Source organism: Solea solea, chromosome 10, assembly GCF_958295425.1.
Source record: "Solea solea chromosome 10, fSolSol10.1, whole genome shotgun sequence".
Taxonomy (NCBI): Eukaryota; Metazoa; Chordata; class Actinopteri; order Pleuronectiformes; family Soleidae; genus Solea; species Solea solea.
This window is the reverse complement of record NC_081143.1, coordinates 14,189,384-14,216,819: the sequence shown is the minus strand read 5'-3', so window position 1 is coordinate 14,216,819 and position 27,436 is coordinate 14,189,384. Positions and strand designations below refer to the sequence as shown.

At 41.9% G+C, this 27,436-nt stretch overlaps 1 protein-coding gene across 9 annotated transcripts; it reads left to right on the top strand.

Moving 5' to 3' along the window:
* Window positions 1-26,747, top strand: rbm47 (RNA binding motif protein 47). 9 transcript variants are annotated; one of them, XM_058639966.1, is made up of 8 exons: window positions 1-314; window positions 917-1,116; window positions 20,806-21,664; window positions 21,756-22,086; window positions 22,479-22,502; window positions 22,961-23,170; window positions 25,343-25,530; window positions 26,232-26,747. In XM_058639966.1, exons 3-8 carry the CDS (start codon window positions 20,837-20,839, stop codon window positions 26,481-26,483), a joined length of 1,833 nt encoding a protein of 610 aa, XP_058495949.1. In that variant the 5' UTR covers window positions 1-314; window positions 917-1,116; window positions 20,806-20,836; the 3' UTR covers window positions 26,484-26,747. The 9 variants fall into 9 exon arrangements, with proteins under 9 accessions (XP_058495949.1, XP_058495948.1, XP_058495953.1 ...); XM_058639965.1 differs by having other exon boundaries at window positions 913-1,116; XM_058639970.1 differs by lacking the exons at window positions 1-314; window positions 917-1,116 and adding an exon at window positions 12,006-12,176 and having other exon boundaries at window positions 22,964-23,170.
* The last annotated feature ends 689 nt before the right edge of the window (window positions 26,748-27,436 follow it).

The window sequence follows — 27,436 nt, the reverse complement described above, 5'->3', positions numbered from 1 at the left end:
ACACCATACACAGATCAAGTCAGTGTGTGTCTGGGTGTGAGAGAGAGAGAGGTGGGGAGAGGGAAGAACACACACACAGAGAGAGAGAGAGACTGAAGAGAAAAGGGGACAAGAGATGAGACGAGATGGAAGAGAAGAATAAACACCTGAACACAAGTTAAACGTTTTGGAGGGTTTAGGTGACGCACAGTGGAGATCCACCACCACCACCACCACCATCATCATCATCATCATCATCAGCAGCAGCAGCAGCAGCGCCGTCATTGAACATCATGCTACTGTGACTTGAGAAGAGGCATCAGCTGTGGTGTGCTGTAAGGAAGTTTTTCTCTTTTTTTGTGTGTTCTGTGTGGATAAAGAGGGTTTATTTTCTCTGTTGTGTTTCCTGGGATTGTTAGTGTGTCTGTGTGTCTTTTCAGAACTTTTTCTCTTTTCCTCTTTCCTCCCTTGCCTCTCTCCCCCTCTTCGGTTCTGAGGAATGTGGAGCTTATGTCAGTGAGAGTCAGGTACCGACTCACTAATTACCACGTCTCTCCCTCCCTACCTCCCTCCCTCCCTCCCTCCCTCTCTCTCTCTCTCTCTTTCTAGCCCTTGCCTTCAACGCTGCCACCTTCTGCTCTCTTCTCCACTTCAAGACCTTGTACCCCCCACACTCACTCACCCCTCCTCTTGTCTCCTGCTGTTGCGTCTACATGCGCTGTCGTGGCTGTAGCTGTAGAGGAGAGGACAAACAGAGAGGATCTGAGTCAGAATCCAAAAAAATGCAGAAAGAAGAACAGAAAGTCTGACTTGTCCTCTCTGCCTCAGCGTCTGCCTCCCCCTGTGAGTGTGCGTGTGTGTGTGTGTTCTGTGTTGGTTATAGACGTGTGTGAGTTCTCTTCTGACTTTGCTTTGGGGGACCTGTCATTGAAGAAAGGAGGCACGCTGACAGCCAACGAGAGGCCTGAGAGAACCTGAGAGAACCTGAGAGAACCTGAGAGAACCTGAGAGACACACGGCAAAGAGCGGAGAGGAAGACAGAGGAAGGGAAGATGAGAAAGTGATCAGCTGGATTGTTGCTTTTGAACAGTGGCAGAAGAAACTACGACGACTACACGTCCCCCCAAAATTCCACAGGTGGGCGTGAGACTTTGTCATGTGTCTCTGGTGCTGTCCTTTCTGTCCATGTCTCATGTGTCTCTGGTGCTGTCCTTTCTGTCCGTGTCTCCGTTTTCCTATTAATGTCAAAGGAGAGTTTAGAGAGAAAACACACACTCACACACACATGCACACACACAGTGGGTATCTGGAAGGACATTTCTTCAGCTGGTCCAATGTTCCCTCTGACCCAGCTGACTGCTGTAACCTTCACTACAAGGTTGTGGGACGAGGACTCAGTGTTTATTTTCTTGTGTGAGGATGTGTATGTGTAATCAGTTGCTGTCTTGTCTATTCATCTTGTGTGTGCGTGTGTGTGTGTGTGTGTGTGCGTCTCAGGAACTGGTTGAGCAGGGTGCCAGTTAGCCATGGGCGTCCTGTTTTTGTACAAACGAGATTTTGTTTAGTGAGCTTTACACTCCAGGCCAAGTGCAATGGATGCACGTGCCTGTTCATATACTTGTGTGCAATTTTGGTTTGTGTGTCTGAGGGCAAGGGTTCACATCATCGTCGGTGCGCGGCAGGTGTCTCTCTGACACATCTGCTAAATGTATATTTACAATTTAAAAGTCATGTCATTTTGGGAACCATCTCTTCACATGAAAGACCTTTTAGAATCTTGTCGAAGACAATAAATGAACGAAACCCCAATATAGAACGGGATGAAATAATACATTTTGGGTCTTAATTTTAGTAGATATTAAAGGATATATAATTTGCAGTTGTTGTAATGTGGGATACAACTTTTAGTTTCACACTTACTGTTTCCTGATAATCACGTGTTGAGATAGACGGAAGACAGGAGTGTGGTTGTGCGTGTGTGTGCGTGTGTGTGCCGGCATGCGTGTCGGCATGCGTGTGTACTGGTCTGACCTGATGAAGTGACGACAAACTTCCAACTGCTTTCTCCAAAAACCTAAAAAAAACACACAGGTTAAATTGTTAGAATTTGGTCGTTGCTCTAACAAACTTTCATTTCTGCCTGTGTGTGTGTGTGTGTGTGTGTGTCTGTGGGTTCAGTTCTTCACTGTACCAAGTCGAACCATTTTTCAGATACTTATCTCTCTCAAACCATTGTATCACATTCCCCCGCTTGCAAGAAAAGGGACAGGCAGTCATCTAAGAAAGGCATTCATATTTTGAGTTTTTTTTCCCAAGCATGACTTTAGTGGTATCATGTATGAGCCGGCTCTAGTTCCAGGAAGACATGACAATGTTTGACAAGCACATCAGCAACAGAAAGCAAGGAGGCAGTTACAGGAAAACAACCTCTTTAATTACTTCGTCACTTATAAAACTGATGGAAGCTGATGTGAAACTTATGGATCATATGCATTACAAACACACACACACACACACGGTATGGTCGTGTCACCTGACTGTCACATGACCATGCCATGCTCATGATGGGGAAGCACAGATTGAGTGTGTGTGTGTGTGTGTGAAAGAGAGAGAGACAAAGCCATAAGCCTAAACCACCAACACTGAGGCAGATATGTAAAGCCACTGACTAAAGTGATTAATGCAGCGGAGGGAGAGGGAGAAAGAGGGGGAGAGAGAGTGTGTGTGTGAGAGAGAGAGAGAGAGAGAGAGGGAGAGAGAGAGAGAGAGAGAGAGAAAGAACCTGTTTGCACTATTGTGGTGTTTATGAAACACCTGTAACAAGATCACCCTCTCTCTCTCTCTCCTCTTTCTGTTTGTCACACACACACACACACACACACACACACACACACACACACAGACACACACACACACACAGACACCGCACACATACCTGGAAAGCACAATGGCCACATTCTTCTCCTCCATCGTCCACTTGCACCTCCCTCCTCAGCTCCCCTCTGATCAGACCAAACACTGAGCAGCAGTAGGGAAGTTGAAACAGGTTGCACTTGCAGGTAGAAAAAAAAAAAAAAAAGAATGTTGTTAACATGGTCAGTATTGGTGAGAAAGAGTTAGGATCAAAATGTGTATTTGTCCCGAGGCGAGTAAATCAAAGGCAGACAGTCACTGAGAGATCATAATAACAATAATTCAAGTTTACTGCTTTCAAAATGGGAACAGCCTTTTCCTGCATTTTTGCTTTGTGCCAGTTATTAAAAGGTTAGATTCGGTTTGCTGTGTTGACAAGAAGACGCTGATAAAAGAACCTTCATGGTATTTGGCTGGACTGCACATTCAAACTGCTGAATATTAGGAAATAATCACACTCAGACTCATGAAATCATATTGTTTGAAAGTCGCAGTGTAGTCACCATGCCATCAGATTTCTGTTGACGATGTTGAAATGTTTATTAGCACCACAGTGAAGTAGGGGCCAAATAATATGATGTTGAATCCACAACACTCTAGACAGCAGCAGAAATGCTTTAATGCAATTTATTTGCAAAAGAAATGGTTTCTGAAAGCTATGGAAAGAAAAGTCTGATCATCCGTCCAACACTTTATCCTCCACATGAGGGTCACAGGAGCTGGTGCAGCCAATCACAGCTGACACAGGGCGAAAGGCGAGGTACATCCTGGACAGGTCGCCAGTCCATCACAGGACAAACAAACAACCATTCACCATTCACACCTACGGGCAATTGATCGTGTCCAGTTGACCTCCGAATGTCTTTTGAAATGTGGGGAGAACATGCAGAAAGATGAGTCGTCAATCTGGGTTTTTTACTGCAAGGCAACACCGCCGTGTGTCCCTGTAGTCTCATCATTTCAAGCATAAAACAAGTTATGTTGACCGTGTTCCTCTAACACTAGTCAAGTACGTTTGTTGTTTAAACCTTATCATGTGTAAACCAGACACAGATTATCGATTATCCACAGGGACGGGGACAAAATCTGAGTAAATAATCTGTGAGCAGTGAGCTGACTTCCACCACAGAATGGATGAGGAGGAGGTGGAGGAGCAGTCAATACATTCCACCAGGCCTAATACTGCAGAACTAAACGGAGAAAGAATCATTTTTTTTTTATTCTATAGATGGAGAGAGCCAGCTGAGATTAGATATTGTGCAACTGTCTTTCTTTCTCTTTTTTTGAGAATGTGGCAGGAGTGAGTGTGTAAACAGGTGACATCCACTCACTGTGAAGGCTGGATCAACACTCCTCCTTCTCCTCCTCCTCTGACTTTCCCTTCGTACTCCCCCCTCCTTCTGCCGGTCAACCTTTGACATCTGTGTAACCCCTCCACCCCCCCATGTGGTGACACCGCTGAACCCTCCATCCTCCCCTCCTTCCCTCCTCTGTCCTGCAGCCTGCTCGTACTCTAATGCTGTTATTATGCCTCATTTCACTGCCAGTTTCTCCCTCGTCCCTTGACTGCTTTTGCCTATTTTAATTGCTTTTTTTAAGGTTAGTTTGAGTGTATTTTATTTTATGACACACACACACATTTCCTGGACGCTTACTTTAACCTTAACAATAACGATTACTGGCCTAACCCTAAAAATAAACCAGAGCCTTAACCTAACCCTGACTAATACAACGTGTCTTCACCTTGAAATGTAATCATTTATGTTATGGTGCTTTGCTTGCTTCTTTGGCCCTTATGAGGAGGATAATGCCACTGTGCAGATTTAGGTCCCCACAAGATGAGAAATACCTGGAACACACAGACACATACTTTCACTAAGCCTCTGATTTGCATATTCTGTACCGGACTCTAATGAGCTACTTATATGTATGTGTGTGTATACATATATACTTGTACTTGTTACTTCCTTTTCCTAATGAATTGAGGGCATTGCAGAGTCCTAAGAAGTATAGCTATGCAAACCTGTGTGTGTGTGTGTGAGTGTACGTGTCCCATGCCTACTAGTGCCATTTTGTGAATGGGTTTAGTTCAGTCTCGGCTGATGGAACATTCCATTCTGGCAACAAGGAGGGGGTGAGGGTCACGGTGGTCGTAGGCAAGGTGTGTGTGTGTGTGTGTGTGTCTGTGTGTGCGCTATGGAGTTGGATGTTATCATGAGCTCCGGTGTAGAACTTTGTGTCCTCCCATTAGTCACTGCTTCACAACACAACACAACACAACACAACACAGCTAACCAGAATCAAATCACCTACTGCACACACACAAACCTTGCTCTCTCATCATAGACCCTGCTGTGTCAGTGCGCGATGTGCGTGACACCATTTATCTGACTGGATATTGTGAGTTTAGGGTGTTGTAGTTGACTGACACTGAATTCCACCATCTCACCTGTTACATTCCCGTCTTATTTTCATGATCTCTCTCTCACTCCGTGTGTGTGTGTGTGTGTACGTGCCTACTAGTGCCAGTGTGTCTGTGTGTGTGTACTCTCTGTGTAACAATTATTTTTCCCCTGTAGCAAGGGCTGGTAAAAATGGCATGTTTAAAAGTTGGCAGTGCATGAAAGATTCTGTACATTTTGAACATATCTATGCCAGCCATTAAAAGGGACGTGTTTTGTTTTTTTTACGTGCATACTTAAAATGACACAGATTGTTTGCTGAGTAATTATCTCACAAGATCAGCACAGACAGGATCTGGTAGAAGCTCAGTCTGGACACAGTCCAAACACTCATGGTTATATTTAATGATGAATCAATCATACAATCGCTTTTAAGCCTATGTCGTAAGTTGGATAATTAGCATTTGCATAACTGTGGTGGATTAAAGGGATGATTCAGGGTTTGGAAGTGTGGGTCTGTGAGGAACTGACTTTTCCAAGCGTGCCACTGCCTAAAACAAGACTTTTTTTCTGCCACTGGACAAACTCTACACCTGCTTAAATCTATAATATCATGAGATTATATTTGCTTTTTCCTGTAACAACTGGAAACTGAAGTACATAAAGTCTCTGACAGCAGCATTCTTAGATAAAAACCTGTGTATTTAGCTCATGGGGACACAGGAGCTGCTGAAAAAGCAACAGACATCTTCTTAAGATCTATAGGAGAACCTCCTTTCCAGGAATGGGTAACTGAATTTGGCACAGTAGCAGCAGCACAGGACAGAAAACTATCTCTTGAAATGGGTCAAGTACCTTGATCTATATATGCACCAGTGTGGAGGCACTTGTTTGTTTGTCGTGAATATGGTGGAATAGGATTTTTAGTCACTAATTTCACTATTATTTGATCATTTTATCTTGCGTTTATTTGGCGTAACCTATAATAATAATTATGATCAATATATTCTTCTTCAGTTTTAACATTTACCATGTCATATCACGTCTTTTTCTGTCTGTGTTCAGGCTGTAAGATATAATATATATATATACATACGAAGGACGACCCCTCTTTGTTAAGGAAGGGTTGTTTGAATTGATTGTAATTTTTTTGTTATCTGATGCCACTGATTTGTACATTATATATATATATATATTAAAAAAGATTCTTTAGAGGTCTTAAGGAGGTGTAAATCTTATTAGGTGAAAGCTCCAGCCGCCCCATGGCCCTCATGTGGAGGATAAAGCAGTAGTAAATGAGTGAATGCACCTTCAGTCATGTAATCACATCTCTGTAGCCTCCATTTTATTTACAAACAACGCTGGCATTGTGAAGAAGTACAAAAGAAGTTTTAGACAGATGTTCACAAAATCACCTCATCACATCTACTCAGACGTCTATTATTTGATCTACATGCTGCTTACACACTATCACATGACCGTCTCTGGGGGAGCGGAGAGGAGAGGAGAGGAGAGTCATACATGTTGACGTTGCAGTGGTTACTGGTCAGCGACCAGAAAATAGCTGGCTATTATCTGGCTGTAATCTGTGGTCATAACTCATGAGGGTGACTCTGTTTTCTGGTTCGACCGTGTTTTTATAAAAACTTGCTGCTCCCTCAAAATCTTTTCTTCATGCTCCCCCTTTCCTTGTTTCTACCTCCTTCCGTGTCTCCTTGACCTTGGCGCTGATTGTTGCACCTAAACACACAATACTGCTGCTCTGCCATTGGCCAGTGAGCAGCCATGTGACTGGATTGTCAGCTGACAAGATTCTAGGCAAAAGGGGAAACTTCTTTCATCAAGATGGAAGAGGGAAAAAAAAAAATCTCAGACTCTAATGTCAGATCATGTGTGTGTGTGTGTGTGTGTGTGGTAGGAGGGTACAAAGTCTCTCCTTTTTGTGCTGAGTCATTTTTTGTTAATCATAATTTGGACAGTGGGATTGGTTAACAGACGTGCAGGATGTGAGGTGACACTCTGAATGAGGAAGTGTTACAAAAGAACAGAGCAGAGCCAGTCGCCAAGTTCACGAGAGGAATTTTAGGCTCAGCAACATTTTTAACTCTGAACATTTGACACGTTACCATCTCCACACACACACACACACACACACACACACACACACACACACACATGCACTGTGATGTGCCAGCTGCATGTGTGTGTGTCGGCATGAGAGGGTCAGCTGAGGTTGAGGATAGAGGTCAAATCATTTCTACATCTTTATATTTCAGTTTTCATTATTTATGCTCTTTTGAATGAAGGACACTGACAGTTTATTATATATATGTTATATAGGGATGTCCCGATACTACTTTTTTGTGTCTGATACCGTTATCTACCGATACCAATATATGTCCAATACAGTCATTTTAGACCATTTGTGAAGCTGTTAACAACACGTTTGTGATGATTCATTTCAAAGATTAAGTAATTCTCCAACTGTGTAACAAAATATTGTTCTCCCAAAAAGAAGAAAGAAACAGCCCAAACATGACTCAGCTGAAATAGGTTTTGCTGATTTTTATTAACCTTCTTACAGTCTGTGAATAGTGAAGCATTCGATATGTAGGACTTTTGGATCGTGTCAGATTTTTATCTGTCCGATATCCAATCCAGTGATTTTGACCAGTATTGGACCGATACCGATACTGACCGATACTGATTGCCATCCCTGATATTATACGGTGCTTCCCAGGGCTGAACAATTCATTAAAACTTTATCAAAATAGCAATACGGCTTACTGCAGTTTTGAAATCGCAGGAGGCAGAAAATATTTTCTGTGAAATCACCATTTTAGATCAAATATTGTCCTGTACTGATACACATTATATTCTACAGACTGAAGAAAACGTCTTTGTTTCCCGCAGATCTGCACAAATATAACACAGTAATCATTTTAAATATGTAATTTCAATGAAAATGAGAATAATTATGTAAAAATGACCATTCCCTCTGATATCGCGAATCATATCGCAATCGCAATTAGACATGTATTCAAAATCGTTCAGCCTTGGTGCTTCCTATATTCCTAATTATTAAACATTTTGCTTTTAGTTTCAATTATTCAAATCCCATTACTAAGTTTAGTTTCAGTTTTTCTTGACAGTTTGTTATTTTCAAGAAATAAAAGAAAACCCATCTCTGCTGTTCTATTATTTGTAGTAAGTGTAAGTGTTCACTCAACAAGACACATCTGTTCTACTTCACATGCTCGAGTATCTGCAGTAGCTTTTAATCAGAGTGGAGGCAGACAAAGCGACAGAGGTCAATGGGGGACATTGAAAAGCTGCTCGACAGAGACAGACACAGTCAGACGACACACACACTCAAATGCCCCCTATTTGAGTTGTTACTGACCTGGGTGGAGGTGTAATCTGCTGCCCATTAGAATTATTTTCCTCACAAACAAGTGCTTTGTTCTGACGAGGCCCCTCAGCTGTGTCACATGTGCCGCAGAGCCGACGCACACACACACACACACACACATACCTCACATTTCTATCATTTCTCTGCTAATTTTCTTCGATATATATTTGCATCGACAGCAGTGGAGAAATGATAGGAGATGATGGGAGAAAGAAACACCAACATGATCATGTGTCCAGAAATGATTTACTTGCGTCATAGACGTTTGTATAACTCCCAACAAACTTAACAGTTATAAAAGCAACTGATACCAAAATGTAAAAGGGACACACACACACACACACACACAGTATCAAAGCATATAATAAAAACTGGATATGTCCGATATTATTATTGGGCTATTATAGATAAAAAACCAACATACAAACAAGTATCAGATTCTATTTTTACACATGACAATATAATAAGATTTTGTAAAGTGCAGTACAATATTAAAGAAACGATGCATACAAAGAGACCAATGATGACCATATGTCGCAAATAAAAGCATGTTTGCTGTATATATACAGTGCTTCACACATTTATTAGAGCACCTGTCATAAAAACAAGAGAACACAATAGTTATTGTTCTTTTTTTGGCAAATAACTAACTGAATTTACCTTTTTATAGCCACATTGGAGCCGGCTTTTTCTCTGAGAAGCCCGAAATTAATAAAGCACAATAATTTAACCTCTAAAACTAATGTTCCTGTTCAGGGAATGCAAGCAAATAACTATAATTTGACATTTCAATCAAGAAATAATCATGTGCTTTACTATTTTTTTCAGTTCTTTTTTAAAAAACAGATTTGTGGATTATTTTTTAGCGTTAAAAACATCACTTTGGTTAAAGCGCTTCTACATACTGGTGTGTTAACCACAGCAGAAACATAAAAAATGATTTAGATTATTAGCGATTATTAGCTGTTAATTGTGGTCTAATACATTTGTTAAGCACTGTACTGTATATATGTGTAATGCATTGTTATAATGTGTGTGTGTGTGTGTGTGTGTGTGTTGCTCTCAGCATACGTGGCAGCACACACTCACCTCTCATGTGAACAGTGTCAGGCTGTTTGTGTTGGGCTTCTTACAGTTGAACATGGCGTCACATCAGACCTGATGGGCCAGTTCCCTCATGTCTTTGTCTTCAGCGCATGACTTTGTGCTTTCAAAGTGTGTCAAAGTGTGCTAATGTTTTTACTGGACACATTTTTTTTTACTCTCCGTATTATAATCCTGTTTGGTGTGATTTAATTTAACTGTCATAACTTTTTTTTTCTCTCTTCTTTTTCTTTCCGTCTTCCCTTAGCATTAATGAGCAGTATTTTAAAATGTCGCCAATGGGTTTTACTACAAGACAACATTCCCTTTTGTGTTCATTGATCAGTTCTACAGTTGAAATCACGCTTCTTAACACTAATACTACACAGGAACAGTACGCATGCAAGTAACAGTGATTCACAGTTTACTGTCTTGCTCGCGAATCCTCGATAAAGCAAACGAACAGATAGCATGTTTTAATCTTTGTATCGAGATTTATTATTGTTTTATGAAAATGGTTGATGACGGGACCTTGTGGTGTTTTGATTTGTGAGCGGGTGACTTTGTTCGAGTGCCATCTTTGTGTGTCAATCACTCTCTCATCCCCCCTTTTAAATTAGGTTTATAGCCGCAATATGGCCTTCCCTCCAACCTTTTTTACACCCTGTGGAGAGAATAGATTACTCCATCAGTAAACTTTGAACCTGCTATCTATGTATACTGTGTGTGTGTGTGTGTGTGTGCATGCATGCGCGCTGCCAAAAAGTGAGAATCAGTGATTGCATGTCCTTCATTAACAGAGTCATTGGTTAATATGTCACTTGTGCAATGGTATTTGCACAGACACACACACACACAGACACACACACACACGCACATACACACACACACACACACACAAACGGCACCCCGACTGATAAGAGCATAGACCCTGTTCTCTTTAAGGCTTGTTGAAGGTTATGTACACTTCCAAGCGTTGTCATTGTGGTCTCCTGTGCCTGGAATGCGACCACAGTGGTATAATTTGTGTTTTGATCAGTCTGTCGTCAGCAAAGTGCCTTTGACATCATGGTTTATGAAACCTGCAATTAAATTTACCAGCATTTGTTGAGGCAGCCATGGCTAAAATAGACACAGGTAAACTCTTACAGTACCAGGGTGATGCCAAACTTTGTAATTTGAGTCTATATTGACCTACAAGAGCTTATTTTCTAATATTTCTTTTTGTGATTTCCTGCCATTATGAAAAGCAATAGTGAGTTCTTTCATCAAACTCTTTGTCTTTGTGTGTTGAGAGACTGATTTTTCTCTAGTTGCTCATTTTTATTTCGATGAAATCAATTCATTTTCAAAAGAAACGTCACATTTTCAATGTATTTACAAGAGTAAAATGGTAATATGATGAGTAATGAAAGTATTACACGAATATAAAGTTATGTTATTACTTTTTAAAGGACCAATATGTAATAAGTAACTTATAATGACTTATTTTTGCAGCTTCCGTTGAACTTCAGACAGGAAAACAAAGTTAAAACAACATGCAGAAACAGGTGAAATGTTAAATATGGTGAAGATCAGATTATAGCATGCTGGCCTTATCATGTGAACAAATCACAGGTTTCATTACAGACATTACAGTAGAGATATGACAGTGGGAAAAAAGCCCAGCAGCTTTGTGCACGCCAAGCCTCATTTCACAAATGAAGACAGGGACGAGCAGAGCTGTGATGAAGCAGCACATATTTGCTGCATCATCAACAACCTGACGTGCAACTGAACACACTTGTGTGTCTGTGATAAAAATAAACCCATTGATACCTTGACTGTGAAACTTGAGAGGAATTGTTTCTGTTTTTAAAAAACGTTTGAAGTATTCTATTCTTCCTTTAAATTCCCACTTCAGATTTTCCCTTGAACAGTAAGAAATGAGCACAAATGTCAGTGTGAATCTGTAACCTACAGGTTCCTCATGACTTTTCCTTGATTGTTGCCAATCATCACCTTTAGTCACACCCTCTGTCCTTCTATCCCGTCCCTCCCAACCCCCCTTTTGTCTTATTCTTTATCAGCTGAGAGAAAGAATGACTGAGTGAGAGAGTGATTGAAGAAGGGAGAAAAAAAAGGTTGTGGTGGTGGTGGGGGGGGGGGGTTACCTGTACTGAGAGGCCCCACCTCTCTCTCTCCTCTGGCCACTAAGAATAAGTAAACACTAAACCAACTTTGCTTACCTCCATACTCAAACACCCAGACACAGCAGGTCGAGGAGGCTGCTGCAGCCTGTCAGTGCCACAGGAGAGACAGTTTTTTAGAAAGGTGTGAATATACAGAAGTGACTCCCAAAATCAAAATACAGCTCACTGGTCCACACTTCGATATCTCCGAAACAGGTACAGTGTCATCATCTGTCTTTCTAAAAGTCTCTATGTTATTCTTCTTCCTTGAAATGATGATTCTGTCGGGAAAAAAACCAACTAATCTCTCAGATTATTGATACCCTTCATACATTCTGGCGTCTCTAGCCTCTGGCCTCCATGTTTAAATGTTTGGGGTGTGCTTTTTGTTTGACTTTGGGACCAAGATCTTGTGTCAAGTCTTGTGACAGAGGTAATCTAAAGGAAGCAGGTTTTCTCCTCTCTGTGACGATATCTGGCGTTCTGTTATTTTACCACACTGCTCAGTTCCAACACCAAAAATGAGGATGGAAACAGAGAGTGAGTTCCTTTCAAACAATCAGTGCTCGGAATAGATGTTCTTAGAGTGAAACCAGTGGAACCAGTGGAGTGGCATGGTGCTGTATTTCTGTGTGTGTGTGTGTGTGTGTGTTCAGGGTGGGGGATAAAAAATGCTTCAGTGACTAACAGGAGAGGCTGGTATTATTACCCATAGACTTCCGGGTTCTTGGTCATACAATATATGGACTTTTACCCCGGTTCAGTTGAACTGTTTGTTTTGTAGATATGTATGTATGTGTGTGTGTGTGTGTGGGTGTGTGTATGTGTGTCCACTAGCAACAGAAAAGCCAGTGCCCTGCTGCTAGGTTTCATTCATTTGAATTTGAGGCTATACAAAACATTTATTTTCACAGTTTTGTCATGGTTCATAAAGCATAACGTGAATTATACTATCGTCTTTTCATCAACGGTATTTCAGCTGAACGTTTTCTGTAACTGTGTCACAGTGGCAGCCTGACGCAGTCTCTCAGCAGTGTGTTTGTCCACAGGGTGGACCCTTGTTTGAGATAAAGTCAGTGCGAGGGTTAGCTCTTTTGTAGAGAGATGCTGAAGGGAGGTTAACATTTTATTATTTAGTAGACTTTGCTCTCTCGCTCACACACACACACACACACACACACACACACACACACACGGCCTACAAAGGCCTATATCACAAATGTGGGACGCATCAGAGGGAGGCAACTGAACTTGCACTAGTTAATTCCAGTAAAATCCATTTATTTATAGCTGTATATAAGTAGTTCCTTAATAATTAGTGGTAATCCCAATAATAATTATAATGATTTTAATAAACAACTTGAAATACACACCACACATCACATGGACATATGGACCAGACAAAAACAAAAAAAAAAACATGTAAAAGATCCAATTTAAAGTGAACGTAAATGACTAAATAAATGCATACTCAGTAACATAAATAATATATTGAACAACTGTAAATAAAGAAATTATTTAATAACATGCGAAATAAAAGTGAAACTACGTTAAGAGAGTGAGATAAAAGTAGAGTTTCAGTTGCGGACAGAAACCTCTTGCGTGGTGAAAGTTAACCGAAACTCCTGAAGACTCAATGACCTTGACGACTGAGAACCTTCAAGCTTTTTGATGTATTGTATAAAATGATGCGGTTTGAGTTAACACTGTGGGGTTTTGAGTGGACAAATGTGTAAGGCGGGGTGGGGGTGGGGGGGCTCTCGGGGTAAATGGATTAGAATCATCCCTCTGTGGTGAAGTTGGGGTGGGTTGAGGTAGTCACTTACAGACTCCCTCTGACCTGAAATTCTTCAGGCCTGTTTCACTTTGAAGGACTTTCTAATACTAAGGGAGGGAGGGAGGGAGGGAGGCCTGCATGAGGAGACTAGAGAGGGAACATTTGGTCCTCTCTATGTGGTCCTTTAAACACACACACACACACACACACACACACACACACTGTTCTCCACTTCTCTACACACTTCCCTCTCTCCCCCCTCCTCACTGCTCCTCTTGGAGCTTGAGTGAACCAGAGGAATGAGGGTGACAGGTACAGGGATGGAAGGAGAGAAAACAAGACAAGGGAAGTAGGAGACAGTGGAGGACGGTGGCAGGGACAAACATGAATAGGGGCTCACGTCTAGACAAAAAACATGTTTTTTTTGACAATTTTGACCAGTTAAAGGATTAGAATCAGCGTCAGTCCACAAAATAATCTACCACACTTTTGATGCCCACGTACTGGAAAGCCTACATGAAAGGTGTGACCACTGACAGCCTGTGGACAGTGGAACTGTAATCTGTGATTATTAGTTTGAGCACGTTAAAAACACACCAGGCTTTTGGCAGAAAACAGACACGTCAAGTGCGTCTTTGTCCTCCATCAGCAGTGTGAGTGGATTGTCCGTCCTGCTGCCGCAGCAGCGTGCTGACAGTTGATCTGTGTGAACCACAGTTCTGAGGACATCATGTGTCTGCGGGGGTCAGCCACAGTTCTCACTTCCCTTTCATTGAGTCCTTTGTTTTTCCAAGTCCACCGGCCACCTTCTGCAGCTGATTCTGCTGTGTGTTCTGGTGGAGGTCATAATCTGAGTTTCACTGCTGTCTTCCATAATATTTAGGTGATTTAGACAGTTGCATTGTGAACAGCTACCACAAACAATCAGGCTGTTAGAGAAAGCAGAGGGGGGGAAAACCCACAGCAGGAAGCTTCTTATTTCAGTTTTTGTGCTTGTGTGAGTGGAGTCACTTGTGGAAAAACACATTGTGGTGTTATTGTACAGGTTGTATCACTCTGCAGCGCGCGAGGGAGAGAGAGGGAGAGGGAGAGAGAGAGAAAAACAGTAGACCCAAGGTCTTGTGACATGCTACTCATTTACTTTTTATGGATGATGGTAGTCATACAAGCTCTCTGGCCAAGATACCGAGAGTCACCACTGCTTTACTGCTGACTTTATTCCAGCTTGTTCACAGTTTCTGTCAATGACGCAGATTCCGTGCAGTTAGAGACCTAGCTTATCAGAGATAGTCTACTAAGTCTAAGAACTCTCAAATGTGATTTCTTATCATTGTGCGTTTCAGCTTACACACAGTGTCAGGGTCAGCGTATCGCCATAAAATAAACACTGTAAATACACAGGTCAGTGTGATTCAATCCAGTCGACCAACACAAATCAAAAACCTGTGGAAGTGCTCCGAGAGCCAGCTCTTGAGGACTCACATTGTTCTTACAGTTGGGTTTGGCAGGATCACCAGGGAAATGGTTGATTGTTTAGTTTCATCCACATGTCATTACACCAGTGACACATTTGTCCAAATTTCTTTTCTTTTCTTTCATTTATTAAACTTTTTTTCTAAAAAAACATGTTGCTTTACAGGAGTTTCCAGTGTTAGAACAGTGACATTTCCAGTGATGAGCCATGTTGCTCAGTAGAACAGCCAATAGGAGCACCTTCTCTGTGTCCTGCCCTGTGATTGGTCAGAGTCTCCCATCGCGGGCCAGGCCCCATTTAATGGGATTAAATCTCAATAACAGGAACATATGTTGTTACCCCAAATTAAAGTCCTCAGAAGAAATGACTAAAAGTTAAGTGAGTGAAAAAAGTTATATTATTGGGTTACTGAAGGTTGACATTCAGTAATGATAAAAAAAAAAAATTCAAACTCAAAATCATCGCCACATCTGCACATTAAGACCTGATTCAAATTGAAGCAACATAACTTGCCTGACAAATGATTTAGTGAAACACGTACAATCATTACAAGGCATGGGGCAATAAATGTTGTATACATCCCCCCCCATGGGATCTTACTGCAGGGTTTAACAGTTAACCGATGACCTGATGTGCGGTCACCTGGACACCCTCTGACGAGTCTGACCCCTGACACTAAGCTCTAACACTAAGAACCGACAGTTAAACTTTAAAGTGACCCGTTGACTCCGCTCTCCCCCCAAAAAACAACACCTTTCTTGCCATTGTACACACGCGCACACACTTCAACATTCATTATGTCTCTCTCACACACACACACACACACGGACACGGACACACCTTTCTGCTATTATTTGTGTTCAGTCCACTTGAGTTGACGTCACTCCCAGTGATTCAACACTTTTATGACGGGTGTTTCATTATGCAAACACGGTCTAAGGCACTACAGCCCCTACTTAGCTCTTTATCTATCATTTATGCCTTAATCTCATCGTTTCTGTCCATCCATCATTGTCTTTGGTCTTTATGCTAAATAAACCTTCTTCTTCTTCCCTGTTTACTCAGTTGCTGAAAGGAGCAGAGCTGGTTTCAATTGCAGCTGAGAGTCAGCACAGACAGTGTTGACCACACACTGTGGCTTTCATCTCTATGTCCCTTTACCCCCCCCCCCCATCTGCTCTCGCCTTCCCTCACTTACTCTCTTCTAGACTGAGAGGACATTTCAGACAGAAACTCTCATCAGGCTGTTTTTTTGTCTCTCACTCTTCTCTCTATCTGCTCTCTTGACTGCCCAGGAAGGTGTGTGTTGTTTGCTTAAGTCAGGCTGTGGCAGGGACATGTTCACCATTGTGATGTACAAATAACACACACACACACACACTCAGCCTTACACTCAGTTGTAGTCTTGTGCTGACATGACATAAATCACTTGTGGTAAAACAACAGTCAACAATTTTTAAATGTCAGCACAAAAAAAAAAAAAACGAGGAAGTGTTTCAAGCCCAAGTTTGAAGGTTTTTGCCACTCTCAGCAGAAACAAACCCTTTTCATTTTAAACTACATTTCCCATCAGCCCTCTTCCACCATTCATATCTTGTTAGTGAAAGAGTTTTTGAGTCGGTTACCATCTTATGAAGTAAAATATAATATAATATCAGCAATTTTCTTTTTTAAAAGTGTTAAAAGTAAAGGTTTGTGTTAATTCTCCTCCAGCTGCTATGTTCTCTTATGAAAACAGTTTATTCCTGTCTCATGTAGCTCATCAAGGTGGTCAGTTTAACCAGGAAATGTAAAGTTTGGGTATTTTCTGAGGACTCGTCAAATAAATCAAAGAGATCAGGAAATATTCTTTACAAAAAAAAAAAATTTTTTAACAGAAATCTTTTCAAGCAAACAGACTAAAGACTAGACTAAACTGCAGCCGTGAGATAAAAACAAATGTAAAAGCAATATGGAATTTACATAAGATTTATTTTCTTATTACATTGAGTAATTATTGCAATTAATCACTTAGGCTAGTATTTTGTATGTCTGTGTATGTAATCAGGTCTGGTGAATACATTTAAATGTAATGATTTTCTTAAAAAACTGGGGCTTGAATCCAATTCACACTCCCACAAAGTACCTGTTTTAGCTCCACCCTCATCTGTGTGTGTGTGTGTGTGTGTGTAGAGGAGGCTGGCCTCTGTGCTCAGTGCCCTGCTGTACCTGTCTCTGATGGAGGTGGACTAACACTCCCAGAGCAGGCGGCCAAGCAGCGGAGCTCTGTGAAACAACAGTGGTAGCTATCCTCACATCTGACTGATCTCTGCTTCCCCTTCTCTTTCCCACAGCCATTCATCTGCTTTCACTCTCACTTCTCTTTCTCTCTGACTCTCCTTGGATTCTTCATCTTCAAATGAAAAGTTGCATTGATTTCAAGCTGTAGTGTAGCGTGTAAAGTATCAGTGTGTAGTATTTTTGCTTGTGAAAGGTGAATTGCTTATGTCTTTTAGTGCATCACTTGTGACAGGGTTGCCCGTTAGGTGTGTATTGTATTTGAGTGTTTTGTTTAATGTTCTGCTGGGTGAGTCAGTCACCTCCACATGTTCACGTGTGTGGCTAAGATGGCAGCCTCCACAGGTCTGTGTCTTTCACGACACTGATACATACACACACACATGTTAGGAGAGCAAAAAGGAAGCTGCATTGTTCCTTACTCTTTAACATACGGTTTGTTTTCTTATATCATGGAAATCACGAGAGATGTTTGTTACAAATGTCAGAGCAACATCGTATTTGAGAGGGAAAATAGGGAGGAGCAGCGACAGCAGTGAGTAACCATGCTTTATTAATGGCATGGCTCATTTGATCATGTGAAAAATAAGATGTCCGTGTTTATAGGCTGGAAAACCATAAAGGCTTTTTTTGTCTGCTCATAAAGCAATTCATTCCCCCAATAACATACTGTAACTACATATAAAATCAGGTGTTTCTATCAATCATAAACACAGTGTAATGGGTAATCTCCACTGCGATTACCGGAGCGCCGTCAAAACCTTGCTCTTTGACTCCGTTCACTTGTTAGTTCCATGCTTTTCTGAGGCAAAACCTTTGACCAGCTGAACTCTGTGTTTGAGCAAAGATCGGCTGTTTCCCCTCGTGGCTTCTGCCACTGCTCTGATGTAAACTCATACAGAAGACTCACACTTATTTCAAAATTGTATTTTATTTTATTCCCCCACCCTCCCTTTGAGATGTCGTTAATGCTCTTTGTGAGTAAAGGCTGGAATTTGACTTGGTCACAGTTAATCATTTACGTGTGGCTGCCTCAGATTTCAAACACACACACACACACACACAAAATAAGGTCAGAGCAGTCTGCTGTTTTTTCTCTTGTTATCATTTTCTTTATTTCCTCTGTCATGCTGCGTTACCTCTCCCTTGTTATCTCGACTTTTTCAGATACACTCGTACCAATATCCCACATACACACTCAGTATTATTTTTTTTCTGGCAAAGGAAGAGAGATCATCAGCGTTTTGCTTCACTTCTGACACAATGCACACCGATTTCCTGAGTTTCACTTAAGAAAGGAAAACCTCAGCAGTCGAGTGGTCAGCACTGAGGAAGTCAGGAAGATCACTGGTGGTGGTCAAAGGCAGGAAGTAGATTACCCCACACTCACACTGTCATGTGTTTGACAAAACACAAAATCACCCAGAAAAGAGAGCCTCACACTGGGTTTTTACAAATTGTTGACCTCGGTGTCACATGGCTGCTTTTTTATAACCAAACAGAACTCCCAAAGAGAATATTGTCCTCCCTTTGTCATTAGTCTGACAAGATAAGTCTGATAAGAGATGGAGTCATGTTAGCACACACAGCAGAAGGAAAACACAGAGCTGTAGACGCAGAGAGAAAAAAAGAAGCTGATTTATTGTAAGCCACTGGGGCATGGCTCTTTTGCCTTCAACTGTATTTTTATGTACCTCAGTGTCATCTTGACCTGTGTGAACGCGCAGAAACCTTAAACAGGCTAAAAATAGAAGGGAAAAACATCACCCTGTTTCCCGACTTGTGAGTTTTGTTCTGCATTTCCCTTGATCCCATGTTTTGAAATAACTATTTTCTATAATAACAATAAATGCACAAAATAATATGACATTTGAACTGATATAATATCTACTGTAGTTTTTTTTAATTATTTCTATGATATAAAAAGCATCTGCTCTTTCAGTAGACAAAAAAATCTTGTGGGAACAACAAGCAAACAGGTGTGTGTGTGTGTGGGAGAGTGGGATATTAGGTCAGGTCAAATGAGTGTGTGCGTTACCATGGTTGCATGGCTTTGTAGCATTTTACCTTTGTTGACTGCCTCACCTATCGCCATCGAAGTTTAAGCAATGTTGTGATTCAAGAGAGGCAATTTGACCTATTTGTGTAAGACTACATGACGTTCGGTCTGACTAAAAGATGAAATTTGCTCCTGTGATTTGTTGATTCATTGTTGAGCGCTTTGTGGAGATTTGGGGATTTTAAACTGCTGTGGATTTTTCCGTGCTGCATACTGGCAGTGCTGGAAAGTAACAGAATAAGAGGTTTATGCTTGGAAAGCCGATTTCTGCTTGTCCTCTGTTCCACTTATAGAACTGCAGAACTTAATGATGTGGCAAACACACATGCACGCACGCACACACACACACACACACACACAGGAAAAAAGCTCCACCTATAACTTGCATATTGATAAGGGGGTTTAAAGTCCAACATCGTGGGGTGAGTGTGTAACAGGTGCTTGTGTAAGGTTAATTAATGTGCACAGCATTTCTCACAGCGTGGAGTTATATTGTTTTACTGTAGTTTAACTGGAGGTGACATATATGAGTTTGCTTGTTAGCTGTTAATTTAGCTGCTATAACTGAAAGACACACACACACACACACACACACACAGAAAGAGCATGTGACCACACTCACTGAACCCTGAGCTGGATGGAGGTTTCAGGATTTGCGGGCCTTCATTCCCTGATAGAGTTCAGAGGTCAGCAAGGGATCTGAGGAACTCAGCAAAACAAGGTTGTAAAACTGCTGATAAGGAAAAGCACCCTGGGGATTTATATATGCTTTAGCTCCACTGCTCTGTCTAGATTGCTATGTGTGTGTTAGTGTTTTATAAGTAACCTAGCATGTGACCCTGTCTGAAAATTCATAATCACTTAATCTCGGCGAGCAGCCATATCATAACATTTTGCAGTTAAATTTGTAGTTGTGTCTGTAAATGTCCGTTACATTCAAACCACTGTCACATTAGTTCACACAATACTGATCTCATGTGGTTCGGTGAATTTTTCGCTTTTGCTGTGAGAGACCGCTAAAAACACGTTTGAGGACTGAAAACACAAAGAAACGCCCATGAAGAGTTTCAGTAGTTAATTCCGCTGTTCAAAAAATCCAGGATGCAAAATAATAAGATCTACAACAGCAAAAATCACCCAAAGTTACATGCTGCAGTTTTATGGTGCTGTTTCTTCTCATTTATGTCCCTTCTTGTATTTTCTGTTCTCTTGTTTGTGGTTTAAACGATATAATTGTAATTCTCCTCATCTTTCTCAGGCCCCAGATCTGATTGGATGGTTATGCCAGAATGACAGCCGAAGATTCTGCTTCCTCCTCAACCATGAGCAACAACGCTGCCCCATCCAAACCCGCCAACTCCTCTCCACCGTCTCTCCACGAACAGATTAATATCCCCGAGGGTGTCGCGGGTGCTCCCTATGAGGCTGCACTGAAGTCTCTGGTAGAGCGCACTGGCTACAGTATGATCCAGGAAAATGGTCAGCGTAAATATGGCCCTCCTCCTGGTTGGAGTGGTCCTGCCCCTCAACGAGGATGTGAAATCTTTGTGGGCAAAATCCCTCGGGATGTATACGAGGATGAGCTTGTGCCAGTGTTTGAGTCTGTCGGACGCATCTACGAGATGCGGCTGATGATGGACTTTGACGGGAAGAACCGAGGGTATGCATTTGTAATGTACACAGAGAAACGCGAGGCCAAGCGCGCAGTGCGGGAGCTCAATAACTATGAAGTGCGACCTGGGCGGCTACTGGGGGTCTGCTCCTCTGTGGACAACTGCCGTCTTTTCATTGGTGGCATCCCCAAGACCAAAAAGCGTGAGGAGATTCTGGAGGAGGTCTCTAAAGTGACAGAGGGTGTACTAGATGTCATAGTTTATGCCAGCGCTGCAGACAAGATGAAGAACCGTGGCTTTGCCTTTGTAGAGTACGAGTCACATCGCGCGGCCGCCATGGCTCGCAGGAAGCTGATGCCTGGACGTATTCAGCTGTGGGGTCATCAGATCGCAGTAGACTGGGCTGAGCCAGAGATCGATGTGGATGAAGATGTGATGGAGACGGTGAAGATCCTCTATGTCAGGAATCTCATGATGGAGACCAGCGAGGAGGCAATTAGACAGGTGCGTTTGGTTGACAGATCAGTCAGGAGGTTTCAGTAAGAAAAGATATTTCTATCCTATACAATAAAACATAATGTTCTCTGCCAAGCAGGTATTCAGCCAGTTTAACCCTGGATGTGTTGAACGGGTGAAGAAAATTCGTGATTATGCCTTCGTCCACTTTACCTCCCGAGACGATGCTGTCCTGGCCATGGACCACCTCAATGGCACAGAGGTGGAAGGTTCCTGCATTGAGGTGACGCTCGCCAAGCCGGTGGATAAAGAGCAGTACTCGCGTCAGAAGGCCTCCAAGGGGGGAGTCCCTGCCACTCCAGAGCCGGCTCAGCAGAGCTACGTATACCAGTGTGATCCATACACACTGGCTTACTATGGTTATCCCTACAACACCCTCATTGGACCGAACAGGGACTACTTTGTGAAAGGTTAGACTTCATTTTTGTCTTTTGTGCCATTAATGATCAATTGTAATAGCCACAATTTTTTTCCTGAAGGCCAACTATGTTTTAAATGTTAGCAGAACTTCATTGGTGTATACAGTAGCTAGAGTAGGAATAAAGACACCATCACTAATGAGCTATGATTTTGAAATTGTCGTGATGACTAAGATAATATTGATTAAGGACTAGAATTTAAGTGTGATAAGATTTTGTGGTTTAAAATCAAAGACTTGTTAAAAAGGCAAAGACAGAACAAGGTGATGGACCAATGAATGCTAATCCCATTACCTTTGATTGATTGAATATGGTCTTTGGGTGGAGGCAGGACAATCTATTTGACTTTCAACAATCATTGTGTTTTGGTTTTCTCCCCAAAGGAACCCCAATGATACAGAACAATGGTAATCTCTCACATCCTTGTTCCTACTTACTCCTTCAATGAACAATGAGCTTTCTTGCCATTTTGACAAACTATAAATTTTCTAACACCATTCTTTTTCTGCTGCGCTATCACCTCCCATTTCATGCTGGATTATTGCAGAGATTGCAGTGAATCCACATACATCTTGGACAACCATTTCACAGCACCATGAACTTGTATAGCTAAGAGACAGAACAGTGCTCAAGAAAGAGGTCAACCTGGAGCGTACTAAAATAACAACAAAACCCCCCAAAAAACCTTATCTCAAACATATATTGCTCAGAGACTAAAAGCATCTTCACTTAATGAGCTTGCTATTGCCTTAAATTAGAGCTAAACGTCCCTCAGTCTAATAGAAAACTCACCTTCACACCGTACTTTTAGCACAATTTGCCCAAGTTCTAAACCACAACCCCTTTACTTTAATTGTATTTTAAGCAGGTACTGTGCGAGGTCGTGGTCGTGCTACTGCAGGTAACCGTACCCCTGGACCACGGGGGTCATACCTGGGGGGTTACTCTGCAGGTCGTGGCATCTACAGCCGCTACCATGAGGGCAAGACCAAGCAGCCTGAAAAGCCCTATGAGCTGATGCCCAGTCTGGAACTTGCTGCCTCCGTCAACCCAGTTGGCATCAAACCTGGCACAAGTCAGTGAGATAGAGATATCCATCCATATCCTCGCCCACCTCAAAAGCTTTTACTAAACCTTCCAGCTTTACTACTCCTACTCTCTCAGTCCTTTTGTGTTTTAAGGAACGGTGTTGCTTGATGGTTATGGGAAAAAGGATTCCTTTGTCTTTGCAGCATGACATACATGTCCTTTCTAGCATAACCATGAAGTACCGACGACACTTTGTCTCTTTCCTTTGTCCCACAATATCGTAAAATTCCCGCGTTGAGATGGAAAACAGCACTGCGTTTTAAATAGTGGCCGTCGGATGCTTCAACATGCGAATATCAGAGCAGTCATTTTTTCCCTCCTGCATCATAATAATGACCATGATAAACAGTTGAAAACGACTGTTCACTTGGTCAAAATGGAATGCACTGTGTTGCATTCTGGCAAAAAAGAGATGACACAATGTTCTCAGTAAAATGAATCATGCAGCCATGTTTTGTATGCAGTGCTGACTTCTGTCTGAACACAACCATACAGTAGTTATGTAGGGACCAATTCTTTCCCAATCTCCTCTAACACGAGCATTCACTTCCAACTTTTGACTGAAACACAGTGAACATTATTGCACTTTGTCATTTTCTTTCATAAACTGATGAAAGAAAAATGCATAATGATGATAAAAAAAGATTAGCTGTCTCCATTCACAGTCAGAACGACGGATGATGATTCAATGGTTAAGCAGTAGCAATACAACAGTTTCAGTCAAGATTGGAGTTAAAATGCAGAATTAACCTGCTCACTATATAGATTTCTTTTTTTTTTCACAATATCTTTCATTCTTTCTGATCTGATCACTAAAAAGTTAATAACGGTGCTATTGAGAGATGTTGCTCTTGATCTTATTTTGAAATGCATGTGTTATGTGATTTGGTTTTCTTCTGCTTTTTGATGACTACTTTTTTTCTTCTTTTTTTTGGCTTTGCAACCATGAAAGTCCTCATCAGTGCATTTATAGTAACGGCCATTGCAATGACATTTAGTGCAGACCCAGCTAAGTTGGGTGGCTTGATTTTGAAATACTATCTCCTGGTGGAGGATGACACTAAAAGGAAGAAATTGCGTTTATAAATGGGAATATGTGAGTAGACCCATATGTGGTCACACTGCACAGGATTAAAAGGTGAAAACGTCAGCGATATCCATCCATCCATCATCTACCGCTTTTATCTCCTCCACCAGAGGGTCGTGGAGGGTGCTGTGGCAATCTCAGCTGACATAGGGCGATAGGCGGGGTACACCCTGGACAGTTCGCCAGTCCATCGCAGGGCCACACACACATAGAGACAAACAACCATTCACTCTCACACTCACACCTATGGTCAATTTAGAGTGTCCAATTCACCTAATCCCCATATTGCATGTTTTTGGACTGTGGGAGGAAGCCGGAAATCCCAGAGAACCCAGAGAAAACCCACGCACACACGGGGAGAACATGCAAACTCCATGCAGAAAGGCACTTATTGTTGTCTTCTTGCTGCAAAGGCAAGAGTACGTCAGCGATATAATGCAAAGAATGCTGACGTTACAAAAATATCCAGATTGGCATTGATAACAGAACTAGAATTAAGTTTAATATCCTTTATGGCATATATTATAAACTGATCAGAGGTCCATTTTGTAAAGTGATTTATCTTGATGCTGCTTCTGGAAAGACTGGAGCTCGGTCTCAGTCCTGGTCTGTGTGGAATCACAGGATCACCACCAGATTAAAATGATTTTTGTCCATCTGAAACAATAACCACATTGTGCTTACTCTGTGTGTGTGTGTGTGTGTGTGTGTGTGTGTGTGTGTTAGTGTTTATGTATGTGCTGGAACACTGAGGTTAATCCACAGTTGAGCACCAACATAATCCGAATCACACCCTAATTTAAACTTGTGTAACTTGTTCTTTTTTTCTCTTCATTCCTAAGATATATTCTCTAACCTCTCTCTCTCTCTTTTATCCTTCATCACCTTTGTCTTCGTCACTCCTTTATTCTCATATCTCGGTGTTTCATGGGTGCATGTCGGCTCATCTCCTCCTAATATTTCCCATGTTTTGAATACAAACATATTAACCATCTCCCGCTGTCATTTCGTTACGTGTCGTACCCCGCTTTGTTATCCAAGCTCTCATTGTTGTGTACTGTTTATGTACAGTGGCCTTGCAGACTCTGGGTGGCCAGTACCCAGTGTTCAGTACGGCTCCTGCAGCCAAGATGATGGAGGAGGGGAAGGTGCACACGGTGGAGCACCTCATCAACCCTCTGGCCATTCAACACGCTGATCACACCACCACTAACGCTGCTGCCGTCCTTCCTGCAGTCTCTACCCCTCCACCTTTCCAGGTTTGCCATATGATTGAATGATTAATGCTCATAAGGAGGAAATAGGATGCAATCCGACCAGTGCAACACCTGCTAAGAAAAAGTATTAATATAATGTATATTGAGAAATGTAAAATCTCTAAAATCACATGCACACACATTTAAAAAACATTTATTTGCATGGTCCCTGTAAATAGCATTGGTAACGTGTGGCATTTTTCAACATGTTAGTTCATATCACAGGCGACAAAACATTTTTTTTTACTACTATGAAAATGCTAAAATACCATCATCCATCCATCTTCTACCGCTGGTGCCAATCCCGGCTGACATAGGGCAAAAGGCGAGGTGACACATAGAGACATAGAGACAAACAACCATCCATTCTCTGGGTGTTAGTGTAATCTGTTAGTGTGTGAGGGTTAACCAACCACAGTCGTTAACTGACCCAACTGCAAACACATGCTGCCAACAGCTAATGAGAAAGTGTAGGAAGTAGCGGGAATATCTAACGGCAACTCCTCCATAACTCACCCATACTCGTCTTTTCTTCTTGGAATTCTCAGAGCAGATATCCGCACAAACAACAGCGAAGCGTTTGTTGTCCATGGTTTGACAAATCAAATAAAAATGACACAAAAAAGTTATAGCACACTAAACAAACTATAGTCATACTTTAGAAATCCTCTTTTTCACTCTAACCTTTCATTCTTTTTCCTCAGGGTCGTCCAATCACTCCAGTTTATGCCATGGCCCACAACGTACAGCGCATCCCGACAGCTGGAGGCCTGTATGGAGCAGGATACGTCCCCATCGCTAACTACACGGCCAACTCGGCTGCGCTTGCCGCTCTGCAGAAGAACGCGGCAGTGGCGGCCGCAGCGTACGGCGGCTACGCTGGCTACGCTGTGCCTCAGGCCTTTCCCACTGCGACCTTCCAGCTGCCCATCCACGATGTCTACCAGACATACTGATCGTGACCACTCGGGCAACATGAATGATCCTGTCTGTGACTGAACGACCAGTGCCACATCTCAGAAAGGGCCCGTGCCATCCTACAGAAACATCTCTTGAACTTGTGAACCAGCAAGAGCGCCACAGGAGTATAGTGTGAAGCGGACGTTCAGAGCACAGACAGTGATAAAAAAGACATCTCACATCTGTTCCATACACTGGTCTCATCATATCCTGGACCCAAGGCGCAACACTGCTGCTTTTCTACTGAATATTACAACACACGTAGAAGACATGCCAAGGAAGTACATGCCAACACATGGTGACCACTGTCGCTCGTAATATGCAATAATTCACAGTAGCAACACAAACATCTCTCCTCTACCTTTTTTTCCTCTGACCCCTCAACACTGTGTTTCCATGGCAACGGGAAATTGAAGGTACATTTGAGTATTTATGAAGAGAAAATGCATATTTTAGTCTTTTTATTTTGGGTTCGTGTTTGTTTTCTGAAGCAGGAACGATAGACCTGTACATTGTTTAAAAAAGAAAAAGAAAAAAAAGGAAGTGTTAAGTCGAGGAATGGGGAGAAATAAATAAATTAAAGTACAACGCAAACTACTGACATATGGGGACATCGTGAGGACAGCTGTCTGGAAGTACTGGGTGGGTTTTTTTGGGTTTTATTTTGAGTATTTTTCTCATTATTATTTAGTATTCTAGCCAATTCTACATGCTGTAGGTGATGCTTTCCGTCCATGCTGGTTGAATGTGTATGCTTCAAACACGCCTGTTTGGTACTTTTTGGTTGAGTAAAATAAGTTTGTTCTAAATGAAGGTTCAAAGTATTGTTTTGTTTTTTTTTTGCCTATAAGTAGTGTGCCTGTCTTTATGTGTCAGCTCAAACATTTAGAAACATATAGATATAGCCTATCGTGGTCTGTTGGAGGAAGAGTAAACAGCTTATTAATAT